At 35.5% G+C, this 20,116-nt stretch overlaps 1 protein-coding gene across 14 annotated transcripts in view; it reads right to left on the bottom strand.

Moving 5' to 3' along the window:
* Positions 1 to 20,116, bottom strand: part of LOC145261115 (uncharacterized) — a 535,668-nt gene that overhangs the window by 167,615 nt on the left and 347,937 nt on the right. For all 14 annotated transcript variants that reach the window (XM_080119355.1, XM_080119356.1, XM_080119351.1 and 11 more), the window contains one exon: positions 9,845 to 9,910. In XM_080119355.1, coding sequence (XP_079975481.1) covers positions 9,845 to 9,910 — 66 coding nt within the window. The remainder of the gene's footprint in view (positions 1 to 9,844; positions 9,911 to 20,116) is intronic.

Genomic DNA, 20,116 nt, shown 5'->3' with positions numbered 1-20,116 from the left:
ACAATTCCTGAATGTCCCTCATGGAGCATCTCTATTTCTTTCTACCGTTGTATGGGTTCTACTACTCGCCTTCCCCACAGTAAGCATTCTTTCACAATTCTCAATTCATGTCTTCTATTGAAGTAAGGGTGCCAATCTTCTGTAGTAGGACACTTGTCTGGCCATCTATATTTTACATAGTCCAGTGCCTGTTTTAGTAGTTTGTCCATTTTTTTGTGCACCCGGTGATTTCTTCCAGGAAGTTGATCAAGGTATTCTATTAGGTTGGCAAGAAAGTTTTTGCTATTTTAACTTTTAAATTCAGATAAACATATCTAAGCCCAAACAAAAATTTAATGATCAATCAACACACTTTTGCCAATGCAAAATGTATTTAACCAGTGACATAAAAATCTTGTGTTCTGATGGAAATGAGGTCGCTAAAGGTGTTTTTGAAAAGTTGTTGAGATGCTTGAAAAAGTGGTAGTCAGAAGGTGAGAGTTTTGTAGCCCAATTTGTTCAACTTCAGGTTAGGGTTAGTTTAGCAACGTGCAGTCAAGCACTGTCATGGAGGAGAATTGAGCCTTTTTCTGTTGACTAATGCTGAGTGTTATGGTCGATGTTTCTAATGCATTTCATTGATGTGTTGACAGTATTTTGCCACCGTAATAGTTTCGTCTGCATTCAAAAACTGTAATGGATGAGCCAAGTCGCAGACCACTAGTATAACCTTCTTTTAGCGCAACTCTCGCTTCGGGAAGGGGCATGGAGCTTCATCAGCATCTAACCACTGAGCTGAGCATTGCCTATTGTAAAGAACCCACTTTTCATTGCAAGTTACAACCTGGTCGAGAAAGGATTGTTCTTGTTGCATAAAAGAAGGGAAGATGACTCTTCATAATGGTATTTCTTTTGGTTGTTGTTCAATTCATGAGGCACCCATTTATCAAGTTTTTTCTCTTTCCAATCTCTCTGAAGTGATTGGAAATTGTTGTGTACATTATGTCTAATTCAAAAGCAAGTTTTCAAGTTTAACCTCGTGCCCGGGACAATTTACAATTTTTTTTTTTTTGTGATTTCAACTGTTCATGCTTCTCTTTTTGGGTTTCTGAAAAGAGATTTATTCATAATTAGATCCCAAAAAGTTTGGTTATAAAATGTTTTAATTTTATTCTTTTTATAGGTTTAGTGAAAATGTCGACTACATTATTCTCTGACGTCACATAAGTAATAGTAATAGAATTTTTACTTATTTCATCCCTTATAAAATGATATCTGATATCAATATGCTTCGACCTTTCATGAATCATAGAATTATTTGCTAATAAGATACTGCTCTGATTATCACAATGAATTATTATTTCATCCCTTATAAAATGACATCTGATATCAATATGTTTTGATCTTTCATGAATCATAGAATTATTTGCTAATAAGATACTGCTATGATTGTCACAATGAATTACTATAGGTTTTTTACTTAGATCAGGTTTTAAAATAGATTTTAGAAGGGGGTTCAGAAAAATTGCCTCCTGCGTGGAAGTAGTAAGAGCCACATATTCTGCTTCACAAGTAAAGTGCAACAATTTGTTGCTTTTTAGTTTTCCAAGAGATCATAGGTCTTGACAGTCTAAAACAATACCCCATTATACTTTTTCTATCCTCAGTTACCCCAATCTGAATCTGAAAATCCTTCTAAATTTAGAGGATATGTAGACTTTTTAAATATTAAAGATCGTTCCTTGGTTCCTTTTAGATAACAAAGGATTTGTTTTGCACGATTCAGGTCCATAATTGTCGGTCTCAATAAGTCTTGAGATAGTTTTGTTACAGTGTAACATATGGCAGGCCTAGTTGCGGTCATCAAATAGATGAGGCTTACAACCATTTCTCTGTATAATCGATGATCTATGGATTTTGTTCCGGCCTCTGTATTTTTATTTATGTCCATTTCGACAGGAGTTGTATGCGGTTTGCAATCTTGCATTCCGAACTTGGGCAGAATTTTTTCAATATATCGTGATTGGTTCATAGTTATAGTTTCATTTTCACAGATAAATTTTATACCGAGGAACCATGACAGTCGTCCAAGATCGGCCATTTTAAATTTTTTATTTAATTTATTTTTAATATCTTTTAAAGTGTTGTCACAGTTTGAGGCGAGTAATATATCGTCAACCTAAAAAAAAAAATCAAAAATTTATTACCTACATTTTTGGTATACATGCACGTGTCTATGGGACATTGCTTGAATTCCTGTTCTATTAAATAATTATGGAGTGTTAAATTCCAATTGTGAGCACTTTGTCTTAGTCCATATAATGATTTATTCAGTTTCCACATGCAATTTTTATTTTTAATTTTAAATCCCTCTGGAAGGTAAATATAGATTTCAGTCAATCGGAGTATTTAAATAAGCATTTTTTTACATCCATTTGATGTATTTTTAAATTGTATTGAGTGGCAAGTTGTAATAAAATTCTAATTGTCATTAAATTTGTCGTTGGTGAAAATGTTGCAAAATATACCACTCCAGAAATTTGTGAAAAACCTTTTGCAACAAATCTTGCTTTAAAGGTTTCACCGCCAGAAGCTGTGATTTTTTTGGAAAAAACCCAGCGTGAAGAAATTATAATTTTATCTGTTGGTTTTGCCAATATTTCATATGTGTTATTTTCAGATAAAGGTTTCAATTCAGATATCATAGCTTGTTTCCATTCTTGGTGATTTTCTGAATTAATCGCCTCATTATAACTTTCCGGTGCACTTTTCAATGAGTAACAGTAATCCACTGTGTAGTCTTGTATCTGTTCAATTCGTAAGAAGTCTGGTCTTTTTCACTCCCTTATTAGGTATCAATGTGTCTGGTTAATATTTTTAACAGTAGTTCTACTATAATTGTCGTCCTTATTAATATTTTCTTTGTGATCAATTAAGATGCTAGGTAATATTTCTTCACATTTCTCATCCACTGGATCGCCATTTTTAAAAATTTAATGTACCATTGAATTTTACACATCTAACCCTTTTTATGGCATTTTGAGCTGAATAGTAGATTAAATATGCTGGACTGTTTTTATCGTAACCTACGAAAATACCTTTTCGCTTTTATTATTTAGTTTACTGGTATTTTCTATAAATGCAAAACAATCTGAACCAAATATATGTATTCGGTTCATTTTGGGTTTAAACAGCAAAACGCTTCATACGGTGTTTTGCCTAATCTTCTATTGAACGATCTATTTCTGATATATGCTGCTGCCATTAAAGCATATGTCCATAAACTATGCGCTAGTTTCAATTTGGTAAGTAGACATCTTGTCATCTTAAAAAGGGTTCGCCATGCTCTTTCAGCAGTGCCATTTTGGAAGGGGGAATACGGTGCAGATTTCTCGTGTTTAATACGATGGTTAATTAATAGAAGTTCAAAGTCTTTACTAGTAAATTCAGTCTCATTGTCTGAGCGAATACATTTTACCGAGCCGTATGGGGCAATATCAGCTAAATATTTTTAGTGGCGAGGATAGTGTCGGATTTGTATTTTAGAAAATAAACTATAATTAAACCAGAAAAATCATCAATAAAGTTCAAAACGTACCTTAGATTATTTCTCCCCATCGGGCTGATCAGATCAATGCACAAGTGAGAGAATTTTTGAGGCCTTTTTGTCTGGCGTTCGGCTTATATCTTTTGTCATTTTCCCCTGTGCACACACATTCACAAATTGGGAGATCATCTAAAGGTATTATTTTCATGCCTTCGACTACATTTGGTAATTTTTTAATATCAGCTGTATTGCAGTGTCCTAGAATTTTATGCCTGATTTCCAAGTCGTGACAGGCAGTTTTTGAGGGAACCATACTTTTTAAATAATATAGTCGGCCATTTTCTTTAATGTCAAATACAGTTCCATTCGGGTATATCAATTTTGACTTGTTTTGGCCAAACTTTATATTTGTGCCTTGTTTAATTGCTGCCTGCACGGAAAATATGTCTTGCTTAAATGTAGGTATGGACAGAGCATTTTTTAGAATACAGTTACAGATTTCGCCTTTATTATTTTTTAGGGATATTTTAGCATCGCCTCTTTTTAAGACTATATCATTTATTTGACTACCTGCGGCAAATTCAACAAAATGACTTTGTGGATTAAAGTTTGAATCAAAATTAATAAAATCAGATTCCTTGGTGATAACGTGTGCTGTAGCACCACAGTCTACAAGGAGGTTTTTACCGTCTGTGGTATTGTCAAAGTTACATGTGAATAGAAATGTATGTTCTTCCTCAAAGTTCTCAACTTTTTTATGGAGTTCATGTTTTAGCTTTTATATCGACATTGGAAACTTTTGTGGTTGGGTCGTCCACAATTACAGCAGATAATTTCATTCTTTTTCTTGGGAAAATTCCTTTTGGGGAAAACATTGCGGTGAGTTGCATAATTTGGTGGTGTCTGTTTTCGAGAAGCATTTTTGAACTTCATAATATTGCTGGAGCATAGATTAGTCTCTTCGTAACTGTGCAATGCCACTTTAGATTCACTGAAATTTATGGCTTTGTCTTTTTGCGTTATAACAGTTGTAAATGGTTTAAAATCGGTTGGAAGTCCCTTGAGGGTTATTGATATCAACAAGCTATCGCTTATTTCACCTGAGAGTTTTAAGGCATTGGCAGTTGTTTCTGCCCTTATAACGTAGTCAGTAATAGTTTCATCCTCGTTATGTTTCAGAGATGTTAGTTCTGTATATAGGGATATAATTTTCGGTTTCTCTTTTGATAAATAATGTTCTCTTAATATGTTCAATGCTTTCCGTCCGTCATCCAAGGTGTCTCTTATAATCAGAGACAGACTTCTATCGTCTAAGCATTGAATCAGTTCTGCAAAAACAGTCGCGTTCTTTTTGAAAAATTTGGGGTCGTTAGGATTCTCTGTTAGAGATTGTATCACTTTGTGTAGTTTTCGAATCCTTAGATACCCCAGAAATTTTACCTGCCACAATTCGAATTTAAATTCTGATCCATCAAAGAAAAGATGATGGCTGGGCGCACAACCTGTTAAGTGTTGAGACATTATGTTGAACAGACTGTAGTCTCGATACTGAGTGTAAAGTAATTTCCAGTAACAAGGATGGCGACTAAGAATCAAATGCGGTTCGTGACATAGCCAACAGCAAACTGATTGAATCCAAAATTCGACAATTTTTATAGTAGCTTTGCAAGATTTTCATTGGTTGATTACCACAACCGGTTGTTACAAAAATGATTGTCGAAATCATTAGTGTCATACCGCCATTAGGATTTTCAACATAATGTCACATTTTCAACATAATAAGTCTGTTCAACATAATGTCTCAACACTTAACAGGTTGTGCGCCCAGCCATCATCTTTTCTTTGATGGATCAGAATTTAAATTCGAATTGTGGCAGGTAAAATTTCTGGGGTATCTAAGGATTCGAAAACTACACAAAGTGATACAATCTCTAACAGAGAATCCTAACGACCCCAAATTTTTCAAAAAGAACGCGACTGTTTTTGCAGAACTGATTCAATGCTTAGACGATAGAAGTCTGTCTCTGATTATAAGAGACACCTTGGATGACGGACGGAAAGCATTGAACATATTAAGAGAACATTATTTATCAAAAGAGAAACCAAAAATTTTACAATAACACAGCTGTATGAGGTTTTTTATGATACCATGTACCTGAGAAGGGGTGATTTTCAAATCATCTAGTGTGGCATCTGTCCGCAAAGGAAAATCAGGGAGGGAGTGGTGTGCTGGGTCCAATGTGGAGTTAGAGGCAAACCGACTGGCAAGCAGGTCAGCCTTCTCAGTTGCCGTGCAAACAACCTCATGATTGTTTGATAGGGGTGGGAGGATCATTGACTGCCCATTATTTACTACACTGTTGTAGATTTTCCAAAAGTCACGGGTTCCTAATTTCTGTGCTTCGATGCGTTTTCTGGTGGTTACGGTCGCTATTTCTCTCTTACAATTACTTCTAGCTTCTATATATTTCTGTCTGTTTGAACTGGACTTATGTCAGTTGAATCTGCGGTACGCATGTTGTTTTGAGCAATAGCACAAGTAGAAGTAAACCATTGCGAAGAGTGGGGTTTGCTATAGAATTTCCGTGTGGGAACATGTGCTTCAATTGCAGTTTTGAATCATTCAGTGGTCTCATTTGCGCAGTGTTCACCTGGAAGAGAAAAGATATTTCCCCATGGGGCATCTCCGAGGAGATCCCTGATTGCTTCCCAGTCAGCCTAATACCTCGTTGTTTTGAGCAATGGGTCTTCAGTTTTTGGTCGAAATTGTAGGGCAATTTCTACCATTATCACAGCATGATCAGCATTCCCGAGTGGGTTGTGGGCATTTGTTGTACAATCATCTGGAACTGTGGTCAAAAATAGATCTAGAAGTGAGGTATGTTGATCTTGCTGGTCTGGGAAACGTGTCGGAAATGTAACCATCTGTGATAGGGAATGAGATATAGAGAAGCTATGTGTTGTGCTACCAGCTGCATGTGTGTAGGTAGAGAACCAAAGCCAGTTTCTGTGGTGGACATTAAAATCACCAAATACATGTACTTGTGTGCTAGTATCGAGGGAGAGTGCTATGTCTATGTTGTCAGAGACTTTGTTTATTAGGGTACAGTCTTGGGTTAAGGGAGAGCGGTAGAGAAAATAAAAGTAGCTAATATTATGTTGCATGTTTAGTCTGAAGCACATAAAGGCCTAGTCGTCTGAGTCTAGTTTTGTTTCTCTAGTCAGGGGGGAGGGTGTTACGAATATAGTCTCCAAGCCCATGCATACGCCTGTCTGAGTTCTTACAGCAAAGTGGGAGATAACCAGGCATGTTAAAATGGTTAGAGGGAATGAAGGAGTGTAGGTTAGTTTCACTTAATGTTGAGATATCTGGGGTATTTACTAGGAGAAATGTATTCAACATCATCTAAGTTAGTTCTAAGCCCGCGGATATTCGTAAATGCAAGCCTCAAGGAAGGAGGCTGTTTTCCTTCTTTTTTTTTTTTTTTTTTTAGTTTGGTTTAGATGTAATTTTTGATTGAACTGTCATTTTATTTTCTTTAGCTTAAAAGTTTTAGTTAGGGTGAATGAGGGGTGCTGGAGGAGTGGTTGTGCCCAATATCAGACATGCAATACAAGTAGATCATCAGCTGTTTTTACTTACAGTATTGTGTCCTCAGGAAAGCCACCGGGGATGAGTGCAGGGTACCTTTTCATGCACGACATGGCACTACAAACATCCCGTTATTCTACAACTGTTGATGGAGCAGCCGCTCTAAGTGCTACCAAAGAGTTAGGGCTCCTCTACTATCAGTCGAAAACAGCAGCCAGGAACTGTTAATCCGGTACCCTCAACCCAACAGACAAAAGTCAGCTCAGTCCAACTGTACCGAAGCATCCCCACAGTCGATTTTATATAGATGGCAAGATCGTCATATTTTAGTATGTATGAATTGTACATATTAAGTATACTATTTAAATAAAGTTCTACCCTCTATCATAAAAAGTCTGGTATAGGCCTTCAGTCCAAGTGTCAGAGATGCATCTATGTCTGCTATGATGAATGTAACATGATGCTTCAACTTATTTCTTGTTATTTGAACAATACACTTGCTGTGAACTGGTATTGCGGTGTTGTTATTGGCAAAGGGTGTTGTCTTGGTTGGTTTTAGTTTTGGAAGACTCAATATCCTGTAGAAATCTCTTATGGGAAGGATGTTGACTTGACTGCCTGAGCCTATTTTAAATTCACTGTTGGTCTCATTGACTTTCCAATTGACTTTTGACATTCTAATCTTCAGATAAGGTTTGTGGATATTTGTTACTTTTTTTCATTTTTGAGTTGAGGATTTGGCAGAGATGCAATCCACATAACTTACAGATATATCATTATCTGTAGAAGATGCTTCACTGTGTTCCTGGTGCACTTTATGTACTGATCTTTTAGCAAGACATCTACTGGAAAAATGATTTTTTCTGTTGCATTTGTTTCAAGTCTGTCCATATGCAGGGCAGTTCCACGAAAATGTGAGAATGCACAGAATCTGCAGTTTTTTTTTTTATCTTTTCGTTATTGCAGTTATTGTTTAAAGTGTTTAGTAACTCACTTCTGTATCGTTGCTCTATATTTTTCTTTTTTGCTGGGCATTTTTTTTTTTTTTTTGTAAAATTGATCGATTTTAAATCTCTCTGTAAGACACTCATTCTTTGTCTAGTTAATTAAGCCATTGTACCCACTTTTATGACTTTTTCTAGAGAAATTAAATTTGGCCAGAAGTTTTTCTTGTAGACGGGAGTCATTAGTTCCTATAATTATAACATCCATTACTAAACTGTCATGAGTTCACCAAATTCACATTCTTGGGCTGAGAGTTTTTATTTTAGTGACAAATTCATCAAATGATTCTGCGCCGTCATGACACGCAGTGAGAAACTGACAATTAGAGTGTTACATTTTTCGAGGGTTGTAAAATTGCTCAAATTTATCAAAGACTGTTAAAAAATTAAGGATGTCTTCCTCAGATTGAAAAATAAAACTTCTATAGATTGTGGCCTTGTTTGTGAGGCACTGCAAAAGAATACTCACTTTGACTTCATTACTTTTTTCTAGCTTTTCCGTCACCGTCAAATACATTTTAAGGTCTTGTTTGAATTCCTTCCATTCTTCAGAAAGATTTTCTGATAAAAATTTTGGTGGAGGCGTTGGAATGAAGTGAGAATCCACTTTTATTTATTATTTAGGTCGTAGACTTCTTAAACCACTTCTGACACCATGTAGTATATGTCGTTCAACACGTGGTAATGTGATGACATTGTGAGAAACAAGGTTTATCTCTTTATGAGTAATGTGGAGATGAAATAGTCTTACCGTTGGAAGATGAGATTACTTGTTCTTGAAAGAAATAAGAGATCATGAAGATCAGGTAAAAGGAACAAGATAGACATTGGAGAATGTTTATATAAGTTTTATTCCAAGAATGCCATTACCGGAAGACCCGACCCCGGACTGGCCGGAAGTCTCAAAAAAAAGAAAGTGCGCAGTAACTGTCCCATATAACAACAATAAGTATGACTCTTATATGAAGTAAAGATCTTTCTTTGATATTTTTTCTTTGATATTTTCTTCATAGCCATGAGCTTGTTGATGAATTTATGTGGACACAGAATATCTGCTGTAATCCTTCCTGCTAGCTATTACATTTAGCAGCAAAAATATGTAGAAAAAAATACAAACTCAATGTCTACAAATTACTTCACATAAATTTGATGACAAGTAAAATAATTAGCAATTTGATCGTGAAGAATTATTTGATCATTAAAAAGTGATTGATTGATATATGAGGCTCAATTAGGTTTTTATCAGCATAGATGAAGGTTTGATTTGTGGTAAACAATGTTTAGTATAAATTTAGAAAAGCTATTACCTACAAAGTTCAAAAGAAAAATTAATTTTACAACGAAAGAAACTATTTATAGTTTAGTTAATTTTGAAACAAATTGGCATTACTTCATAATGTTCTTGTGTTCATTAATATGTTAACAGCTGAAACAAGATTTTTGATAAATATATTTCCATTCCTTAAAAAAATAACTGATACTCATGGTGGTCACATAACTACTGCATTCATAAAGGTTTAGTAGCTTTAATTTCTTTTGGCTAGTAAAACAAAAAGGAAAACAACCTAAAACTAACTGACAACTGTTAATTCATATGCAAAACAATCCATAGATACTAAAAATATTTACATAATTATGTGTGAATGTTTGACCAGGATTTTCTGTAAATAAATACAACAAAATAAAATAATATTTTGGAAAAAAGATAAAAAATGAACTTACCTCTGTAGTTATCATAAAGGGTTATTAATCTGGAAGTTTTTTTTGTACAATATTTATATATGAACACTGAAAGAAAAGGAATAGCAAAATCAATACAATTTGAAATACTCAATTACACCCTGGTCAAATAAAATAATTGCGTTCAACCTATTCAAACTGCTAAATACTTGGATTACCTACCATTTTTTCATTCAAATATTATGCATTGTTCTGGAGCAAACCAAATTAAGTCATCCACTTCTGGTAGTCCATCTTTGACTTTGAAATGTCTTGTTTATCTCAATAGTAAAATTTTGCAGACAATATTTCAGTTTAAGGAGAATACAATGAAAGTATGATATCCCCTAACCCAACTTATTCAAAGTGAAGCTGCAAAATGCCTTTTTTATACGCCGACATGTATTAAACAAGTTTTAGAAATTGATATTTCTAAACTAACATATCTCTATCCGTATTATTTCCTCCAATTTTTTGCTTGGTCTTTCTCACCAATTGATCCTGTTACCTCAACTGTTCTACATTACTAACCCAAGAACCATTCTTTTAATGTGACCAAACGTATATTGTTCAGAATTACCTTTCTCTGAGGTCATCAGCTCTAAGCCTCTTTTTAAGACATTACACATTCATCGTAACATTCTTGTATGCAATACATTAACACATTATCTTCAAGACACCTCAATCCTATATCCTCAACACACTGGCCAGGTTTTACTTACATAAATCATCACACTGTGCACACATGCAGGATAAACTCTTCCCTTGGTTGGCAATGATAACATTCTTTTGTTTAATAAAAGCAGAAGTTCCCTAAACTTCGACTATCGACACTGAAATCTCACACTCACTCCAGCACTAGCTCCTTCCTTCACCAAAGTAACAAAACCTTTAGACAACTTTACCTGTACAAAACTAGACACAAGTAAAAAGCCACATTCAGAACAGATACTCATGTACTCAAAGTGCAAATCACATAACTATTTCGACAACCAAGACATGGACCTGCCTTCAGGCATCAGAGGTCACTATTCTCAGCCAACAGATGGTCCCATTAAAGGCGGGAAGATCTTATACCTCTGCAAAGTGCATTCAGCACATTGAACAGCCATAGCCAATAGGGCATACACAAATAAGCAACAGCAGTCATACGCAAACATGGCAAAAGAGAGAAAAAAAATTAAGGAATAAATAGATCTATACATAATTCTAATTTTATCAATAAAACTTTTTGATGAAATTAAAATTGAGGTCGACTTCAATTTTTAGGCAAATTCAAGTTTGTTTATGATTACTCTGTTGGTATTTTAATAAAATTTCGGCTGATGTAACCTCCAACCTTCTTCAGGTTTCTTGTCAAACTCAGGAATCTGACAGAATTTCAAACGGATAAGTAGAAAGATTGTACATCTTAAAAAAGAAAAATAGGTTTATGGCTCCCAAAATACACACTAGAATAGTTTGCAAATACCATAATGGATAAAGTACTAAGTAAAATTCATTTGTAGGTGACACTCTTCTGGGAGTTGATGGTTCAATAGTAAGCGTGAGCAATATTCAGTATACAATTATGAAAAACTGACAGAAGTTGGAATAAAATGTAGTAGAAATAGCATTTATTAATAGGATTTTTTAAACGATATTTTTTTTCATTTTTGTTCACTGGAAACAAAATATTTCGCTACTGAAGTATAAGGTGCCAGATTTATAGCAGGCAATTGATAGGAACCAGATTTATAGCAGGCAATCTGGGTGAGTAGTTTGGCAGTAAGGTATTTGTTCATATTAGATTTGAATTTCTTACTGTTGGTATACTGACTAATACTTGTGTTATAATGGAATAATCTAGCACCCCCCTCCCCCCATACACGATTATACAGACAATGTAGAAATATGTAGTGAAAACTGAATGTGACTGCAGTCACGGAGGTGGGCTGCATGTAAGAACTCGAAACCCGAGCGATGGACGACGAGAAGGCGATGAATCAGCAGGTTCGAATGAGCATTAATTTGCATAAATGAGATAATATAAGGCCGGGAGTTAAGATGTTTGGTAGAGTCGAACCGTTGAGTTCTCGAGAACCGGATGGAACTTGGTTAGAGTGGGGAGTGTTGCTGAGAATCGAGTACCAGGTTTTTTTTTTTCGTTTAGGAGCTATTTCGGCATTAAATATGGAACCAAGGCGGCCGAGATGAAATGGAAAATTTTAAATGATTTGCGTCGAACCTGGAAAATTAAAAGTCGCGTTGAAAAGCATTGTCAAAGAGAGAATTGAATGAGTCGTGTCAAACTGTGAAGGTTGAAGATATGAAGTGAGTCAGACTTTTTGTGGGATTCGTTGGATTTCTTTAACTATCGTCGGCAAAGGAACAAATATAAGCAAATTTCATTCCAAATTCCACAATTTGGAATGAAATTCGCTTATATTTGTTGAAAAAAAAAAAATCGTCGTTGTTAACAGAACCTAAAATGCGATTTGGACGACTTGTGCATTTAAATTTGTTTTCACTGAGGAATTTAAAATGAGATCCTGTTGCGTTAAAAAGAAAAAAGTTGTTTTTTTAAATGAAAATGATTTTATAAAAGTAAAATTCGATTCGGATTTTATTGTGTTTGAAAAAAGTCATCGTTGTTAAAAGAACTTGAAATGCAATTTGGATGACTTGTATGTATAGAAGTAATATTTCAATGCAGAATTTAAAATGAAATCCTGTTGTGCTGACAAGGGAAAAGGGTGTCATTTTTAAATGATAGATTTATTTTATAAAAGTACAATATAGTGAGGCTGCTTTAAAAGTATGGATTATGATCATGTATAGTGATGCTGCTTTAAGAGTGTGTATTAGGATTATATATAGTGATGTTGCTTTAAGAGTGTTGAATTTGATCACATATAATGATGCTGTTTTTTAAGACTATTGATTATGATAACATATAGTGATGCTGCTTTAAAAGTGTGGCCTATGATCACATAGAGTGCAACTTTAAGAGTCTGGATTATGATCACATATAATGATGCTGCTGTAACGGTGGGGATTGTGATCACATATAATGATGCTGCTGTAACGGTGGGGATTGTGATCACATATAATGATGCTGCTGTAACGGTGGGGATTGTGATCACATATAGTGATGCTGCTGTAACGGTGGGGATTATGATCACATATAATGATGGTGCTGTAACGGTGGGGATTATGATCACATATAGTGATGCTGCTGTAACGGTGGGGATTATGATCACATATAATGATGGTGCTGTAACGGTGGGGATTGTGATCACATATAATGATGCTGCTGTAACGGTGGGGATTGTGATCACATATAATGATGCTGCTGTAACGGTGGGGATTATGATCACATATAGTGATGCTGCTGTAACGGTGGGGATTATGATCACATATAATGATGCTGCTGTAACGGTGGGGATTGTGATCACATATAATGATGCTGCTGTAACGGTGGGGATTGTGATCACATATAATGATGCTGCTGTAACGGTGGGGATTATGATCACATATAATGATGCTGCTGTAACGGTGGGGATTGTGATCACATATAATGATGCTGCTGTAACGGTGGGGATTATGATCACATATAATGATGCTGCTGTAACGGTGGGGATTGTGATCACATATAATGATGCTGCTGTAACGGTGGGGATTGTGATCACATATAATGATGCTGCTGTAACGGTGGGGATTGTGATCACATATAATGATGCTGCTGTAACGGTGGGGATTATGATCACATATAATGATGCTGCTGTAACGGTGGGGATTGTGAACACATATAATGATGCTGCTGTAACGGTGGGGATTGTGATCACATATAGTGATGCTGCTGTAACGGTGGGGATTGTGATCACATATAGTGATGCTGCTGTAACGGTGGGGATTATGATCACATATAATGATGCTGCTGTAACGGTGGGGATTGTGATCACATATAATGATGCTGCTGTAACGGTGGGGATTATGATCACATATAGTGATGCTGCTGTAACGGTGGGGATTGTGATCACATATAGTGATGCTGCTGTAACGGTGGGGATTATGATCACATATAATGATGCTGCTGTAACGGTGGGGATTATGATCACATATAATGATGCTGCTGTAACGGTGGGGATTATGATCACATATAGTGATGCTGCTGTAACGGTGGGGATTGTGATCACATATAGTGATGCTGCTGTAACGGTGGGGATTGTGATCACATATAATGATGCTGCTGTAACGGTGGGGATTGTGATCACATATAATGATGCTGCTGTAACGGTCGGGATTGTGATCACATATAATGATGCTGCTGTAACGGTGGGGATTGTGATCACATATAATGATGCTGCTGTGACGGTGAGGATTGTGATCACATATAGTGATGCTGCTGTAACGGTGGGGATTGTGATCACATATAGTGATGCTGCTGTAACGGTGGGGATTGTGATCACATATAATGATGCTGCTGTAACGGTGGGGATTGTGATCACATATAGTGATGCTGCTGTAACGGTGGGGATTGTGATCACATATAGTGATGCTGCTGTAACGGTGGGGATTATGATCACATATAATGATGCTGCTGTAACGGTGGGGATTGTGATCACATATAATGATGCTGCTGTAACGGTGGGGATTGTGATCACATATAATGATGCTGCTGTAACGGTCGGGATTGTGATCACATATAATGATGCTGCTGTAACGGTGGGGATTGTGATCACATATAATGATGCTGCTGTAACGGTGGGGATTATGATCACATATAATGATGCTGCTGTAACGGTGGGGATTATGATCACATATAATGATGCTGCTGTAATGGTGGGGATTATGATCACATATAATGATGCTGCTGTAACGGTGGGGATTATGATCACATATAATGATGCTGCTTTCAGAGTGTGGATTATGACCACATATAGTGATGCTGCTTCAAGGGCGATGATTATGATAACAAATAGTGATGCTGCTTTAAGAGTGCGGATTATGATCACATATAGTGATGCTGTTGAAGAGCGTGGATGAAAATCACATAGTGATGCTGCTTTAGAAGTAAGAATGTGAGCATATATTGTGATGTTGCTTTAATAGTGTGGATTATGATCACATATATTGATGCTGCTTTCAGAGTGTGGATTTTGATCACCTTTAGGGATGCTGCTTTACGAGTGTGGCTTTTGACCACATATAGTGATGCTACTTCAAGGGTTATGAGTATGATCACATATAGTGATGCTGTTTTAAGAGTGTGGATTATGATCACATATAATGATGCTGCTTTAAAAGTATGGATTATTATCATGTATAGTGAGGCTTCTTTAAAAGTATGGATTATGATCACATAAAGTGATGCTGCTGAAAGAATGTGAATCATGATCACATCTAGTAATGCTGCTTTAAGGGTGATGATTATAATCAAATGTAGTGATGCTGCTTTAAATAGATAGAGGGGCTGCTTTAAAAGTAAGGATATGATCACATATAATGATGCTGCTTTAAGAATATGGATAATGATCACATATACTTGTGCTGCATTAAGAGTGTAGATTATGATCACATATAGTGATGCAGCTTTAAAGGTATGTATTATGATCACATAAATTGATCTTGATTTAACACTGGATTATGATCAAATATAGTGACGCTGCATTCAAATATGGATTATGATCACATATATATAGATGCTGCTTTAAAAGTATGGATAATGATCATATAGACAGGTATGCTGCTTTAAGAGTGTGGATTATGACTTATATATAGTGATGCTGCTTTAAGAGTGTGTATTATGCTCACAAAAGTGATGCTGCTTTAGGGGTGATGATTATGATCACATATAGTGATGCTGCTTTAAGAGCGTGGATTATGATCACATAGTGATGTTGCTTTAAAAGTATGGATTATGATCACATAAAGTGATGCTGCTTTAAAAGTGATGATTATGATCACATGTAGTGATACTGCTTTAAGAGTGTGGATTATGATCACATATGATAATCGTGCTTTAAGTGTGTGGATTATGATGACATATAGTGATGCTGATTTAAAAGTGTGGATTATAATAAAATATAGCGATACTGCTCAAAGTGTAAAGATTATGATCATATATAGTGATGCTGCTTTAAGAATGTGGATTATGATCACATCCAGTTATGCTGCTGAAAAAGTATGGATTATGATCACATAAAGTGATGCTGCTTTATGAGTGGGGATTATGATCAAATTTAGTGATGCTGCTTTAAGGGTGATGAGTATGATCACATATAGCAGCGGTTCTCAACCGGGGTCGAATCGCCCCCTAGTGGGCGAAAATCAAATTTTGGGGGGCGATTTTCAAACAATTTTATCTGTGAAAAATTTTGACATTTTTGCGAGTAAATTTTTTAAATTTTTTGAAATTATAAACGCATAGCTAAACTATTAGTGCGAAACTTTGGTCACGTGACCTATGAATTGCTCTCTTATAAATGAATTGTTAGTTTTGAATATTCAATTTATTTCAGTAAATCCGATTCTCCAGTGACATTGTCTTACAAGTGTTTACAATTTTCATTCGCTCTGTTATATTACAGATTCGTTTATATTTACATAAACAAAACACTAACTCAATATCCGGAACTAATGTCGGACGGCGACACACTGAGCGTGCACTGTTTCCGGAGAGCTCCGAAGGAAAACAAGACTTGGCGCGAAATTCGAGTTCTCTACTGCTCTTTCCAGCCGGCGACCAAAGGAGGAACACGCATTAAAACAACACGCGACAAAACGAGCATCACGTTTATAAAACTCGCTCCGTCATTACTGCTAACATCAACAACAAGGCTATCACCGACGCCGACGCCGCTTCTCTGATATCACCGACTGATGTATCAATAAACTTCACCGCCGACATCATCGCCTCCCCATAGTCGTCACCGACTGCTACTGTCTACGTCATCGTCGCCACCATCGTGGTAAGCTCTCGCACCACCGCCGTCACTGACTGCCGAATCAACAAACTCACCGTTGCCGTCGACGCCACCAAGGAAATAATAAAAAACAAACAAACAACCTTTTGCTTTGTGGTGAGAATAAAAATAATTTAATCTTACTCAATTTGTCCATATTTTTTTCTTGCGACCATACGCTAGTTTATTACAGCTCGCACCCTTATTTTTTATGGCAAGCTCGGCAAAAAAGAAGTGTCGACAGTATATCGATGGGTACTTACAATATGGATTCATCAAAAACTCTACAGACCCAAAGCAGCCCTTTTGCCTCATGTGTCATCAATCTTTATCCAATGAAGCCATGAAACCCTCTTGGCTTTCAGACCACATGAGAAGAAAACACCCCGATAAAGTCAGTAAGCCTATCGAATATTTTCAGGAATTGAAATCTGCGTTAGAAAGTCGTAGTACTTTGATTTCATTATTTAAAAAGCAGACAAAAATTAATGACGGTGGACTAATTGCCTCCTACAAAATTGCTTAAATTATTGCGAAAACAGGTAGCTCACATACGGCAGCTGAAAAGATTATTAAGCCTGCAGTAGAAGCAGTAATAACAGAAATTATGAATCAAGATCCTTCATCCATCATTAAGGCAATACCTTTGAGTAATGATTCTATCCGTAGGAGAATTGATGAAATGTCAGATTATATCGAAGACGTACTAATTCAAAGATTGAAAACTACAAACTTTTCCATTCAAATCGACGAAAGTACTGTTGTTGACAATAAGGCTCTTTTAATGGGATATGTCCGATATTTTGATAATAATTTAGAGGATTTATTGTGTGTAAAACTGTTGGAGACTGACACTACAGGCGCTTCCATATTTTCTGCTGTGAAAAGTTTTTTTGAAGAAAAAGATATTCCATATACTAAAAATTTAGTTTCATGTGCTACTGATGGTGCAATGGCTATGGTGGGAAGACACAAAGGATTTATTTCTTTTTTGAAAAAGCTGTGCCCCGATATTTTAGCTATACACTGTGTGCTACATAGGCATCAACTCATGGCCAAAAATTTAAGCCCTATTCTAAATCAGTCAATGAATACTGTTATAAAAATAATAAACAAAATCAAATCTAACAGTAAATGTGACCGTCTTTTTCGAAAATTTTGTGTTGATACTGACGAACAATATATAAGACTCCTTTTGCATACCGATGTCCGGTGGCTATCCAAAGGCAACTGTTTGCAAAGATTTGTAAACTTATTTAATGCAATAGTTGTATTCCTACAAACAGAAGGACAGTCAGACTTAGCTATCGAAATTCAAGCTCAAAAGAAAAATATACACTATCTTAGTTGGATCTTCCGTAAGTTAAATGAAGTCTCTCTTCTGCTGCAAGGAAAAATGATAACCCTGATAGACTGTAAACGGGTGATGAGAGCTTTTGTTGAAAAACTTAATATGTTTCAAATTAATTTAAAACGAAGGCAATTTGATAATATACCCGAACTAGCAGAAATCGACTTATGTGAAAATGACATTGTTATTTATTGTAACCATCTGTCAGCCATGAAAAATGATCTAGAAATCAGATTTTCCGATTTATTTGACTTCACTATTGAGCCATGGATGATTGACCCATTCGATTGTGATCCTCTCAGTGAACACGAAAATATCCAGGAGGAAATCATCGAGATAAAATGCAATGATGAATTGCAAATCAAGTTCAAAAGAGAAACTGTGCATTTTGGCAATCAAACACTGTAAAATCACTGTATCCAAATTTGTGGTCACAAATGTCGAAAATCCTTTTGTGTTTCCCAACATCATATCTTGTCGAAACTGGATTCAGCGCTGTGAATCACATTTTACAGAAGGAACGAAACAGATTTGACATTATTTCTCGTGGAGATATTCATATCTGCTTGAGTAATATTAAACCTGACATTGAATTTTTAGCGAAACATCACCAATCTCAGGGCTCACACTAGTTAGACTCTTTCTTGTAAATTTCCAATAAAATTATTTTTAATTAATTTGTTTTCCATTTGCATGTACAAAATGTTTCTAGTGTTGGTTAGTCATAATTACAATATTTGTTATTTATTCTTGGAGGCGATTATGAATTAACTTAAGTCAAAAATAGCTTTTGGGGGCGATAGCCGGGAAAAGGTTGAGATGTATGTACATTCACCTAACAATTTAATGGAACAAAACATACCGTAAAAATTGAGTATAACTTAAAAATCCTATCTACAAAATAGCACGGCCCGTATCCTGCATAAGTACCAAAATCACACACACACACACACATTCATTCCATTACGTGAATTTACAAAAACAAAAACATAAAAAACAGTTAGCGTTAATCAAGTTTTCATTATTATAATTGTTGTAAAATACTTTATTTGCATTAAATTAGTTTTCATTTAAAAATAAAGTTTAATTATATAATATTTATTTGTTTATTAAAAGCTCAAAAAATTATATTGAGAAATAGAATATTGTTTCATGACCAAAAATTATAAGGGGGTCCACCAAGAAAAAAAAGAAGGGAAAAGGGGTCCATGGGTCAAAAAAGGTTGAGAACCGCTGACATATAGGAAGGTTGTTTAAGAGTGTAGATTATAATAACAAATAGTGATGTCGCTTTAAAAGTATGGATTGTGATCACATATAGTCATGCTGCTTTAAGAGCATGGATAATGATAATAGTGATGCTGTTTTAAAAGTAGAGATTATGATCACATATAGTGATGGTTCTTTATTGATCATAATCACATATAGTGGTGCTGTTTAAGAGGTTTGCTTACGAAAACATATAGTGATGCTGCTTTAAAAGTAGTGATCATAATCACATATAATAGTGCTGCTTTAAGAGTGTAGATTTTATGACATACAGTGATGCTGCTTAACAGTTGTGTGTATTATGATCACATATAGTGATGCTTCTTTAAGAGTGTGGATTATGATCACATATAGTGATGCTGCTTAAAGGATGAAGATTATGACCATGTATAGTGATGCTGGTTTAAAGAGTGTGGATTATGATCAAATATAGTGCTGCTGCTTTAAGAATGTGGATTATGATAACATATAGTGATGCTGCTTTAAGAGTGTGGATTATGATCACATATAGTGATGCTGCTTTAAGAGTGTGGATTATGATAACATATAGTGATGCTGCTTTAAGAATGTGGATTATGATAACATAGTGATGCTGCTTTAAATGTATGGATTATGATCACATATAGTGATGCTGCTTTAAGAGTGTGGATTATGATAACATATAGTGATGCTGCTTTAAATGTATGGATTATGATCACATATAGTGAT

The sequence above is a fragment of the Euprymna scolopes genome, chromosome 37 (assembly GCF_053919585.1).
Source record: "Euprymna scolopes isolate OS-2025 chromosome 37, ASM5391958v1, whole genome shotgun sequence".
NCBI lineage: Eukaryota > Metazoa > Mollusca > Cephalopoda > Sepiida > Sepiolidae > Euprymna > Euprymna scolopes.
Note: the sequence above shows the minus strand (reverse complement) of the source record. Positions and strands in the feature narration are given on the sequence as shown.